Source organism: Vidua chalybeata, chromosome 1 (assembly GCF_026979565.1).
Source record: "Vidua chalybeata isolate OUT-0048 chromosome 1, bVidCha1 merged haplotype, whole genome shotgun sequence".
In the NCBI taxonomy this organism is placed as follows: domain Eukaryota; kingdom Metazoa; phylum Chordata; class Aves; order Passeriformes; family Viduidae; genus Vidua; species Vidua chalybeata.
The window spans coordinates 59,482,915-59,496,272 of NC_071530.1; the positions used below are offsets into that span (position 1 = coordinate 59,482,915).

The 13,358-nt window shown below is 42.5% G+C and overlaps 1 protein-coding gene across 4 annotated transcripts in view; it reads right to left on the minus strand.

Annotated features, from left to right (window-relative positions):
* The window catches only part of NFATC1 (nuclear factor of activated T cells 1), a 114,197-nt gene that overhangs the window by 47,367 nt on the left and 53,472 nt on the right, over window positions 1-13,358 (minus strand). For all 4 annotated transcript variants that reach the window (XM_053946963.1, XM_053946975.1, XM_053946954.1 and 1 more), the window contains exons 7-8: window positions 2,891-2,946; window positions 1,521-1,653 (exon numbers count right to left, since the gene is read on the minus strand). In XM_053946963.1, coding sequence (XP_053802938.1) covers window positions 1,521-1,653; window positions 2,891-2,946 — 189 coding nt within the window. The remainder of the gene's footprint in view (window positions 1-1,520; window positions 1,654-2,890; window positions 2,947-13,358) is intronic.

The window sequence follows — 13,358 nt, forward strand, 5'->3', positions numbered from 1 at the left end:
AGACTAAACAAGATTCCTAATGTTTTCAACAATTACCATAATTAAAGATGTCTTTGCCGAATAAAGCCTAGGCGGTTCCCTGTTGTCACTAAGTCTGCCGTCACTAGGTATGTATTTCCATCTCTTCACATCAAATGTTCCAAACACAGAATAGCAATAGCATAAACCAACTCTGCAGGAGCGCACACTATTGCCAGGGTTTAGAATACAATGGTAAAAAAAGGCCTATTAAAGGTTGGAGGAAGATGCTGCTAAATAAACAGCAGCTAAGAAGAGGCCTGAATCTGAAATATTTACGAGGGTAACTTGGGTGACAAGGCAATACCTGATTGACTCTACAATGGATTTTAGTTGCTGAAAAGTGTTATGGAAGAGAATAACAACTCTTTTTCTTTCCAATTTAAGAGATGAACAGTCTTTAAATGTACGGACATCCCCGCTGGGAATGAAGTTCGCATAAGTAGGCTGATTCAGTGAAGCATAGCTACACAGAACATATGCAATAAGCACTCCGTTGCCATGTCAGGTTTCCTGTACTCTTCTTTTTAATTTAAGTCCTGATAAAAGTGCACACAATCATAACTGGGTGAAATTCCAAATGTGTACTTTATGGGATTTCACCTACAAAAAGTTAGCATGTCTCTTCAAGTCACGTGACATGACTTGAATATTGCTTTGTTGGTATTTCCCAGAGAAGGATTAATTTTGCTTGGAAAGTCTACAAAAAAGCATAGCTTAATAATTTTTTTCTAATTCCTCTTGCTTCCCAAACAACAACAACAAAACAGCCACTCTTCTTTTCCTACTTTTCCCCAAAGAGTGTTCTTGGTAAAAAAAGCCATTTCAAATAATAATAATAAAAAAATCTAAATTTACTAGCTATTAAAATCTTCATACAAGCCTGCTTGGAATTCAGCTATCATGAGTGACTTTATTGTCTCTTCACAGCTACCCATATAAGCTCAAAAAAAAAAAAATTGTCACATGTTTCTGAACATTTCCCATCCATGAAGCATTTTACTTGGAGCACTCCGATCTCTACCCACATTTTCCATCTCAATTTTCACCCTGTGCAAGGCAGCAAGGTGTGAGATGACTGCAAGGGGAATCCACACACCACCTCCAGCTCAGAACCCAGCATGCTAAAAATATTTTGGTGTGAATTTAGAAATGTTATTTGAATGCAATTTACCCTCTGGGGTTAGAAATAGGGTTGACAGCAGCTTAGCAGAGAGCTCAGTGCTTTCACAAACATCTGAATTCGTGCTGTGGCTCTTCAGCTCCCAAAAGCAGACGCCCTTGTTTCAACAAGTCTCTGCCACCAATGCAAATGGAAATAATCTGCAGAGGCGGTCTCTTGTGTGGGCAGCAGAGACAAAGGCAGCTCTCCTGGATTTATTCTCACTCTCACAGTACCATGTATACTTCCAAAATATTTGAATTACTAAAGAATTATTAGAACCATGTATCATCATTATCTCTCACTTTTACTAGCAGAGATAAGGAATTTGTTTTGTTACCATTAGCAGGAAGATAGGTGAAAAGCTGGTACTGGCTTCTCTTTCTTTTCCCGTTGCAGACATAGAAGTTGACCTGAACAGGGCTGGTAATTCTCTGATTGCGGAAAGGTGGTATCTCAACCACCAATGAATTCTGCAAAAGCAACAAATCAGAAAGTCAAGGCACAACTAAGGCAGTCTAGCTGTACAATAGTATTGAAAAGTTAACCCCAAGAAGGAAGAGAAACATTCTCTGTAGGGAAACTGGTGGGCTTTGTGGGCAAGGATGGCTTCCCACCAACCCCACTGTCCTTGCCAAGGATTCTAGAAGAAGGGAGATTATTTTAGCATGGCTTAGATCTTTACAAAATCACTAGCCCTCACTTCTTCCCTTTGGACAGCAAATATGATACTGCATATGGACAAGGCTCTATCCAGCTTGCCTCTGTCAAGAATCTGGGACAACAATCAAATTGTGGTCTCTAACTCAGCAGCAGAAAGCACAACAGCTCAGTTGGCAGGTCATCCCTGATATATCTGAACCTAACAATATTTCCTTTGAAAGGCATTAGGACCTCATTAGTCAAATATTTCCATTTTCCACAGTAAAATATATTTTTATATAATAACTCAGGGAGTTTTAAGCATGGTAGCTTCTGTGGATGGGAGATTCACTGTTGCAAGCACATCTAGCAACATGAAAAAGGGCTGGAGAATGTGTAGATGATCTTCCACTGTCAGAAGCCAAATGCTCCAGCATGGGGCTAAGGAATGACTTAGCTTCTAGGGCATCAGCTTACACATATGCACAGTGAATCTGCTATGACCATCAAAATCTCCCTTGGTGCTTTTTGAAAGAGTAACAGGGAATTCTCTTCTTAGCATTTGGCCTGAATTCAGCTGAGATCTTTAAATTGTTTGCCTGCAGGTTTGCAAGTATTGCATATTCCTGCAGATGTGGAATAGTAGACGTACTTCCCACTCAGAGTCATGGCTGAGGGAGCCACACTTCTCCAATGTGGAGCTGATCTCCTGTGAGGGAACTCATGTTTCTCCTGCTGAAGATAGAGGAAAGCCAAGGAAAATGATCAGAAATTGCTTTGGGAGCAGAGGAAAGAACTGACCCAGCAAGACAAAAGATCAGCAGATGGAACTGGCCCATCCCAGACAATGAAAAAATATTTTCCAAATGGTCTCTTCTCCTTTTGGGATAGCTTCCAATGAAGGCTTTTTACCCTATGCTCACATTAAAGAAAGATTTCCAGGAGGGGAGGCCTAAGTACTTGTTCTGTTTCTGTGCCAAAGCCTTGGAAATCCCTCTTTAGTAACAGTGCTGGAGAAGGCAATATATATTTTTCATCTTGATGTTAAAATATTTAAGGCAGACTTACTGGCTTGCACATTTCTTTGTCGGTTTTGGCTTCCATTTCCCACACATGATGACCATCTAAAAGACAAAAGAAAATGATATCTAGTTATTTCTTTTTTTTCCTTTCCCAAGCCAAGAAAGGAACAACTTTCACAAAAACAATCTCTTTGAAGGGGCATTGCCTATGTGAAAAGGAGCTCTCACAAGGCATTGCCCAAAGTGTTGCCCAACTAAGAGACCATCTGGGTTACCTGTGACAGGAGCCCCTTCTGAAGGGAAGAACCACAATCTAAAGTGCATGACACCGTGATGGGGGAGAGCCACTGGGAGTTTGCTCTGCCACCTGCCTGGACAAAATATGCAACTGTTTTCCATCTCAATACATTGAACTTTCAGACAACAATACTGCTACTTATGATGCCTTTTGAACACTACCTAGGCTGTAAGTCATATTCAACATTAATATTAAACAATACAAAAAGTAAGGTAGTATTAAGGAAGCTACTCAGCCATGCAGAATTTGATTTTAATATACTCCTACTCTGGCTTGTCATAATTCTGCTACTTGGGTCAAAAGGCAAGGCCATAGGCTGGGAAACACAGCTTTAGACTCCATTTTGAAGATGGTTTTGCTCAGCTACAAAGTGGTCCCACATCTGGAGCTGCTTTTAGTGGTGTGTTGGGTCCTCCAAATTTACCAAATTTCTGTTTTCAAGCAAACATAGATTTAAGCCACAACTGTAACTTTTTTTGTGAACATGTCTTTTGGGAGAAACTGGCTTTATCTGGTCATTTTTTCTGCACATTTCTGATACAGAAATCACTGGAAAACAAGGTGGGCTTTTATTTCCTTGCATATTCAGACTTCAATAGGAAAGAAATGAGAAAAATAATACAGAATGTAAGGTTTCCATTCTGCAGGCCTAGAAAAACTGCTGGGTAAGCTGGGCAGTGGAGACACATGCAGCTTCACGAGTCCCACCGTCAGATGTTACCAAAATGAAAGGGAAATGGAGACTTTACGTCATCTCTTTTGTTAATTTATTGCAGCATTGGGACATGCAAATGCAAATATTAGTTATTTTGAACTTCATCACGTGGACGTGCCTTAGAAAAACAGCCCTCTGAAAGGTAAAAGAGTCAATGCACTTTTTCTTTTCTCTTTGCTTTCATGGCCAGGATGGAGGTGACACATTTAGAACTGCCTGATTTATTACAAATGTCTGTAAATAATATTTTTGTGTACAGCTGTCCTACTGTGAAAGGAATGTTGCTGAGGGACTATTCCTGGCGATTGTTTTAATGTCCAAAACCCCTTTCTTTTTAATGTATGGAAAGAAGCACAACATGAAGGCTTCAGCACAAATACCACAGTGGATTTGGCAGGTCTTTCTATAAGAAAACAATTAGCAGATCTACCCTCAGTTTCTTCCTACATTTTAACTTGTGATGCTGGAAGAGGAATCCTTTTAATTAGTACTGCCACGTTCAGCTGCAGGGAGAGAAGGAGCAGCCAAACTGTGCTTGACACTCCTTAACGATGCCTTTGGAGAGTACCAGAATTGAAGTAGGCTTCTTGGGAGGACTGGTGATCGCAATTTATCCAACAGATGCTTCCTCTGGGCTGTCAGTAGAAAACCCTGACCAAAATTCAGCAAGCCAGGACACATCCCCTGTCTGGGAGCAGCCTCCTTTATCTCCAGCCTCTGTAGTACTCCCTCCCTGCCCCTAATTAATTCAATCCGCTATAAAAGCAACACAATGCTGACACTATCACACATTTTGCGAGTGTAGGAACTTCTGCTTTGGAAGGGGTTGCTTGGCTGTTTTTTTTTTTTTAAATCTACAGACGTCCAGACCAGTAGTTAACATGTGTTCAATTTGCCTTTGTAAATGGATTACCAGAAGTTCAGGTTTTTTGCTATGTTTAATTTGTGCTTTGCAAGACGAATGATCTGATTCAGGTTTCTGGTTTTTATTTCCTGCCGATACTTCAGGAAAATTCAAAATTACTCCCGCTCCAGCTATTCTTCCAATTATTTCATGCAGCACTGCCTTTATGCATTTTTGAAATTTTCATGATGTCAAAAGGAGTTTGTTCAGAAATATTTTAGATGTTGTAAACTAAACTATTAGAAAAATGAAAATCCAGAGCCATGGCTTGTCTTTGGAAACTAGTAAGAACAATATGGGTTTTGCTCCAAGAAATCCCCTTGGGACTGTCCAGACCATCAGCAACTGAGGGGAGAGGGAAGAGAAGGAAGAAAACTCATTAACAGCTAGAGCTAGTGACATTTCATTTAACAAAAACACAGGGAGCAAAAGTTGTTACGAGGCAAGAGACTAAAAAAAAAAAAAAAGAAACCATAAAGAAAGACAATCCCTCATATTATGTCTGGTGAACCAAGAGGGCGGACTGGGACCAGCTCCAGGAGGGAAACCTTAGACCACTACGTCAACCTTTTACAGTAAACATGTTTTTCAGGTTTAAACAGTTCAGCTGAAATTAAAAAAAGAAAAAAAGGGGAAAAAAAGGAGGATTAATAGCTTTGGAATGGTTTGTGGGAACCCTAAGCCTCAAGATGGTCTGCCTATGCTGGAGAAAATGGTTTTGCCCCAATGCCCATCTGCCAGGGAGCCTGGCAAGCAGGCGGGATGCCGCCTCCTGTCAGCATGTGCTGGAGGAATGAGGGCTGCTCACCCACAAAAGTTTCCATTGTATGCCTGCCACATCTGCAGCAATGCGCCTGGTCTGGGCCCGAGGCAACTCCTTCCTGGCCGCCAGCCAACCCAAGTACACCAGAGCAATTTATACCTTTCCAAAATGCAAATAATTCAAATTACAGACATAACACAAAGCTGAAGCAGACACATTTCAGGCATTCCCGTTAAAGTTTGCTCTCTGGAATTACTGTACCCAAATGGGCAGTTGTTATACAGGGATGGGGGGAGATGGAATCAGGAGAGGAAGGAGAGGAGGAGGCACGAAGGAAAAGGGAGAAAACAGCTTTTCCAGAGGTCTTATTTCATTCCCTTTCATTTCACTATTTACTTTTACAAAGTAATAAGAAGTGTCTTCTACAAACAAAATGCCTGGCTTTGTTTTGGCGTTTTTAAGATTTATAGTGCAATATTTTGAAGAGAAAGACAGTTCTTTATATAGCTAAAAAGTTGGGTCAAGGTATTATACTGGTGTCTTATGTTTTGTGAGGGTTTTTTTACCAAATGGAAATAAACCCAAAACATCCATGTACAGAATGGCAGGGCTGAAGCCCTGCAGAGTCCCTGGTGGAGTGCCCTGCTCCCTCACTGCCCGCAGCAACCTGACAGAGCCAAGTATTCAAGGGGGAACCACGCACGAGCTGGATGAATGATCCTCAAATCCCTCCTCCTCCAAAGAGACAGTGGCAGTGCTGGGGAAAGGTGAAGCTGCTCCCACCCGTTCTGCACAGGCTGGAGGCTGTGCTGACAGGTGGCCATCAGCACTACTGCCAGCAGAAGACACCAGGTTGGTCAGGAAGCCTGACATTTACAGACCCATCCCTGTTATTTATAGCCATCCCTGCTCTGTGTGTGCTTCACCACTATCCACTTCTGCCTTGTTTTCTTCATCGTCGTAAAACTCGAAGCACCTGGGATTGCTAATGATGAAAATGCTGTGAACCTACATGCTATGAGGGGTGGATTTTCAGCTCTGCAAGGCATAAACACCCTGTTTTAACATGGGGTAGCTGAACGGTGAATGGGCCTTTGTAGCCTGCTCTTATCGGCCACTCGCTCCGACGTTGAAGGAAACTGCGCACAAGTCCAGAAATAAAAATACTCTAATTCATCAGGGAATTCCCTGCAGTATGAGTCACCAAGTGGCTTCCCCACCACACCCAGTTACAAGATTTCCACATAAAAAGGCACTGTAAAGGTCTGTTCTAACACAGAAGCAGGGCTAAAAAGTAGTTGTGTAAATCTATCAGATTCAGTTATTCACCCATAGAGCCTTGCAGACCATGACATACAAATGTTCCTTATGGAAGAGCAACTCAAAGAGCTGTAAAGACTTTCCAAAGATATTTTTGTAGCATCTCCCCCTCATCATTGCACATCCAGAGAGATCCCCTGGGGTTTCTAGGGCTGGATTTACCTTTGTATCTCAGGGAACTGCAAGCATAGTGTCAGGGGTTTGCAAGCTCAAAACAATCAAACCACCAGCATAACTTTCCAAAATGATGGATTGCAGAAAGGGGGAAGAATATACAAATGCAAAAAAACCCCTAAGCTTGGAAACTCAGGACGGTATAACATCTGGCAACCACTTAAATCTTGCCTCCATGAAATGGGCATAATGGGAACGTTCAGATATATTTAAGTGATTTACTACAGGAGATTAAAACAGTCTATATTCTTTAGTGGACCTGTGTTCACTTGAGATATGAGAAGAAAAGACATTATCTAGGATTTCACTGCCTATACACAGGGTACATTTTATATTCTTCCAGTCTGTGCTTCAACACAGTTTGACTTCACTGGCTGCACTGTAAATCTGTATTTGAATTCATATATTCCAAGTAAAATGGTGAAACAAGCCCTACCCTCCCAAAGAAACCCACTACTTGATTAATGTGTTGTGAGATTACCCTGAACAATAATTCCTGTGTTACAGCCCAGATTACTTTAACATGTCCACAGCAGGCAGGGCACGGATGCAATGCAGTGTCACTTTGAGGTGCCCTGCAAAGGCTGTCTGCCCTCCTATGGGCTGTCTGCCCTAACAATGCATCTTTAAATCCCCGAGGAATGAAGAATATGAAAGCTTTTGACTTGCACTGCTACCGTTCTCCTCTGGTGAGTGCCCTCATAACACTGCAACAACTGATCTGTGAAGATGTTCAGAAGGAATGGATAGGTTTTTGTGCAAAGAAGAGGATGAAGACTATGGCAAAGTCTCATCATTTGGACTTAAGAGTTATTCAGTTCTCTGCAGAGATGACATCAGTTTCCAGGGGAAGGGCAAGTTGGACTGGCAATGAAAGAGGTGAGGAGGAAGCTCTGTTGCTTGGAGGACAGCACTCCCCAGGGCAGTCCTGGGCACGACCCACTGGCACCGTCTCACCGGCTGGCACTTATGGGTTGGCATGGGTGTACTGCAGCCAGATTTTGCAGGGGCAGCAGCCTTTTGGATTTGAGGATACCACATGCAGTCAGGGCAGTTTTCTCAGCTGGTCCTACAGCTGTCTTGCTGGAAACAATGTTTCCCCAGCTGGACACCAGCAAGGGAAGGGGATCCCACCAAATGGGTGGGATTTTATACCTATCCTGATACACTGGTGTACATCTTAAAGACGTTTACAAGGGTCAGGCACTAAGGAGGAACCAACACCACTCAAGCAGTCTGACATGGGATGTACAGGGAAGATGGGGCAAGAGAGCAATGAAACATTCAGAAATACAATGTGTGCTAACAGAAAGCAAGTATCTGCATTGTTAGTGGCCAGGACCTTTATTTGATCTCCTCATTGGCACTTTGCTCTCCTGAGATCTCAGCCTCTTAGGGACCTGCGAGCAGCAAGATGTCTCCTAGTCCCAGAGCCACCTTCAGAGCAGCTCTACCTCCTGGTGCAGCTCCTGCTGGTGCCATGGCCTGCCTACTGCCCAGCATGTTGCCTCTCCAGCCACCCTCATCTCTACTCTTTGCTCTTACACCACTTTTGCTATGAGACCACACAGCTGGTCTGATTTTCACTTACTTTATTTCCCTCTTCCATGCCAGGAAGTCCCCCAGATCTTCTTCTGCCCTCCTCACAGCCTACTGTGCTGCTACAGAGACTTCCCCACAGCTTTGCTCCCCATCCCTGGCATGCCTTGTGGCATGCCGCTGTCCATGCATGGCAGGGCTCTGGCATAACTGACCTATTTTTATTTCCACATCAAAGGTGCTGTATTTGTTGGTGTCTTCTCATAAGCATTTTTGCAGCATTTGTATTTTGTCCACTTCTTCAGCTATACATTTTTGCAGTATTGAGCTGAGTGCCATGTAGACTTAGGTCTCTTTGCCATCAATAACTCTCGAGTTACTTTTTCTCTCTTTTTTACCTGGAATTAACAATATGATGCAGCGAGCAGGTGTAAAAATCCAGCATAAATGGATCTTACCATACTTTGGAGTCAGTGCCAAGTACATGCTTCCTCTCTGGTTGCTCAGCTGGGCAAGCCAGAAGCTGAGGGACTCACTTTGCCTGAATGGTGAGGCCCTTTTAGCTGCCTTTTACCACAGTATGTCTAACAGATGCAATTATTCGGAGTTCCAGTGTTTGCAAATGAACTGTAATTTTAGTCCAGGTAATTAAAAGGAGGCACAGTGCTGACAACTGACAGATCGAGGTTCGTTTTGAGCCAAAACCATTGGAAATACCTGCCAGATACTATTTTCAGCAGAATGGAAGCTGGTTGTGCAATTTGTGCTCTCTGGCACCTCCCCCTATTCAAATTATCGTTGGTCTGAGGGTTTTATTTAATAACTTTAAGTAATTCCAGGTCTAAGACACACAACTTCCAAGTAAAACTGCAGCTTGACATCCCTGAAAAATTTCTCTAGAGCAGGCAGGTCAAGCAAAGCCCACCCAGTGCAGCCACCCACCAGCAATCATGACAGCACTTCACTCTGGTTTTGATTACATTCACGTCATCTCCTTGTCTTCACAATTTTACTTTCCTCTGGGACACTCTAGTAGGCTGAACCTGTGACTCTGCAGCTGAAATGGAGAAAAATATTCCTGGTCCATCTTCTTCAGTCTAATCTGTCTCATATTTTCTCAGACTATGGGAGTAATGAACCTCACAGCCAGTTTAAATCAAGTTCCAAATTTTTCTTTCATGAACAATTCTTTTCCTCTACTTCTGTGCTGGATGCCAACACCACCACCTGTACTATAGCTACTTCTAGTTATTTCTCATCTTAAGATGTAAATTTGATCCAAATGCTTTTAAAGTCTCCTTCTTCATTATTTTTTGAGACACAAACACTTCAACTGTATGACTGCAACTTTTTTCTCAACTTCCAGAAACTTCCCATCATGGCAACTTCTTGTGACTTTTTGGCAGATATTTTTGAACAGCATTTTTACTTTTTTTTCCATCTCATTGTCCCCCTCATATCCCTTTTCTTGTTTCCCTTGTCCAAGAAGGTCAGTCTTAGAGGTCCCTCCTGCTATCCCTTGATTTTCTGCCTTGACATCAGCATCCCAGCAACAAGGCACACTTCGGAAACAATTTATCTCTCTATTCCTCTCTTAAATGTCATTGTATTTTCTTCCACATTGAAGGTGCAATCTTACTTCCTCAACAGACCTAAAAGGAACATGCTCCGCTTCCCTCAGCTCTCTCCACATTTTCTATGCTACCCATCTGAGATATGAACCAATTCTTAATGATGTCACGAAAGCAACACGAGACAAGTTGTCATTTTGCAAAGGAAGTAGGCATTCCCTCAGAAACGGAAGACTTTGAAGGCATCCCATTGTATTGTTTTACTTAGCAAGGTCTGGCTAGTGGTTGTGCTGCAGGTGTGGAGAAGATTCCAGAAGCTGCCCCCATGTCTGATAAACCAGTTCCTGATGGCTCCAGGATGGACCCTGAGCTGCCAAACCTGCCAATCCATCAGCAAAGCTGGTGGAACCTCTCTGCCAACATACATAAGGGGAAAAAAAACTGCAGCAGCTGTGAGAGAGGAGTGAAAATAAGTGAGAGGAACACTCCTGCAGACCTCCCCCAGCAGTGAAGGAGTGGGAGGAGGTGCTCCAGCAGACAGAACAGGAGGTGCCCCTGCAGCCTGTGGGGAAAACCATGGTGAGGCAGCTGTGCCCCTGCAGCCCATGGAGACAACCACACCAGAGCAGAGATCCACATTCAGCCAGTCAGGTCCCAGCAGGAGCTGCAGCCCATGAAGGGGAGCCCAGGCAGAAGCAGGTTTTCTCACAGGAACAATGGCTGCAGGGCACCCATGCTGAAGCGGGCTGTTCCTGAAGAACAGAACCTTGTGGAGAAGACTCATGCTGAAGCAGTACATGAAGGACTGTCTGCCATGGGAGGACCCCACACTGGAATAAGGGGGCAGTATGAGAAGGAAGCAATGGTAAAGAGGAGCTATCATGGACTGACCAAAGCCTCCATTCCCTGACCCTCTGTGCCACTCAGGGAGAGGAAATAGAAGTCAGGAATGAAGGAGAGAAGTTGAACTTGGGAAGAGAGGCAGGGGTAAAGGTGGTTTTCAGTTTTACCTTTGTTTTTCATTATCCTACTCTATTTTTAATTGACAATAAATTATTTCCCCCAAGTGGAGTCTGTTTTGCCTGTGCCAGTAACTGATATGCAATCTCCCTGTCTTTACCATGACCAAGGAGATTTTTCATCTTATTTTCTCCCCCCTGTCCTGTCAAGAAGGGGGAGCGAGAGAGTTGCTTGGTGGGCACCTGGCAGCCAGCCGAGGTCAACTAACCATACTTCTTTCCTCCACTGTCTTTAGGCACTGATTGCTTCATTAGACTCTCAGATTTCTTGTAAGGGCTGTGAATTCCTGTGTGTTTGGACAGACAGTCCTACTGGAACAGTAACAGTCATAAGTATTTGAAATCTTGTGCTAGTTGTAAAAGTTCAGAGACAAAGCTTTGATTGCACAGATACAGCTGCTTGAAGTCACTTAGTCTGGAAGACATGAAAGAATAAACTTGAAACATTCAGCCACATTTTCTATAATAATAAAAATTTTTCAGGATTACTCTGACAAGTGACTTTTGAGACCATGTGGTTATTCCTTATTTCTTTGTTGTCCACAGTAAGTATCTGTGATTGATTGATCTCATTCTTCATTCTGAGAGCAATACCCTGGATGAGACTTGCTGCTGCTAACACCATCTCATGTGTATGGCTGCTGTCCCACTCTGTCTTCACCATTCCCTAGACTAAACAACTAGGAAAAACTGAAACGTGCTGACATTTCCTACAAGCTGCATCACTACTCCTCTGTGTGCGTGAAAGGGTTCCACCATCAAATGACTCCAGCATCTGATGACACAATTTGCCTGAGGATATCTATTTCTGGGCAGTGGCCAGAAACCCCTTCAGCTATCAATACATCTCCAGGATCTAGATTCAAGTGACCTTCACATGAACTCCATGCTTCCAACTTGTATGCCTTTGAAGTTTCCAGTTTATCTAGTTTCCCGAATTTTTAACCTCACTGCACATGAGTCAGCATGCAATTGCTTACTGCCAACTGGAACGTGTGTCCTGAACTTGGATAAACAGAGAGATAAAGACAAAATTAAGTAGTATCTGTCTATCTGACTAGAGGGGTAAGGAGAGTTTTGCCACTTGCTTATTTATTACGTGAGCTACAGTATGATTACTGGTGTGAAACATGACCCCTTTTTGGCCAGTTGCCTGCAAACTGCTACTGGCAATGGAAAGAGCAATGGAAAGATCTCTGAGAATGTGAGATCTTTTACCACGTGAAGCTCTGCCAAGACTCAGGTCACCCATCTCACCATCTCATCACATCACATTAAAACAGACTCCAAACCCTAAGCTCCACAGTGTAACTGAGTCAAACCAAAAAGCCCACATGCTTCCTCAACACATCCGTTCCATTCACATGCCACTCAAATGTTTTGTCAACATATCAGTTTCCAGAACTTTTTGTAAGTTTTGCTGAAGCTAAAGGACTGTGTTTGAATTACCTGCCACATTACAAGGTAAATTCTGCTCACACAACATGTGGGAAACAGAACTGAATTTTTAAGATTGACAATTGTACCTTAAGGCAGCAACTGATTTACTCTAGTTTTGCCAGAGACAGAGAAATTTGAGAGGAACAAAAAACCTGTGAAATGCTAGAGTGGACAGTTACATTCATCCAGCTTCCTTCTTTTCTGTATCACATTTCTCTTGTGCAAAAATTCAGCTGACCGAGCTTTACCACAAATCTAACAGGAGGCAAACTGTTAAGTTTTCCCATCTGAAATACTCACAGAAACTTATGATTTCCTTTGGCATATATATATTTTAAAAATATTGTATTATATTTTAAAAAATATGTATTATTGATTTCACCCAGTTATCTTTCATCTGCTCTAGTTATAACTACTACACATCAACACCTTCATGTTCTAAGAGCAAAACCTGTTCAGCAGAGAGGAGGAACAGTTTTGACAGAAAAATCCGTTTAACAAAATAAAAACAACAGCAGAATGAAGAATTTGAAGCAATAACTAAATCTGAAAAGCTTCCTAATTGTTTGATAATATTCAAAAAGAAAAATCCCTGGAGGAAATGTTTCTTACACGTGGTTTATTTCACCATCTTTCAGGAACTTTGAGTGTCAAAGACTTTGGGTACAATAGCTGAGGATATTATGCCATTAGGTTACAGAACTGTGTAGGTGTAAGGATTACTGTTGAAGTCTGAGTAATTAACAAGTTGTTCAAAACCACTCAAGTTTC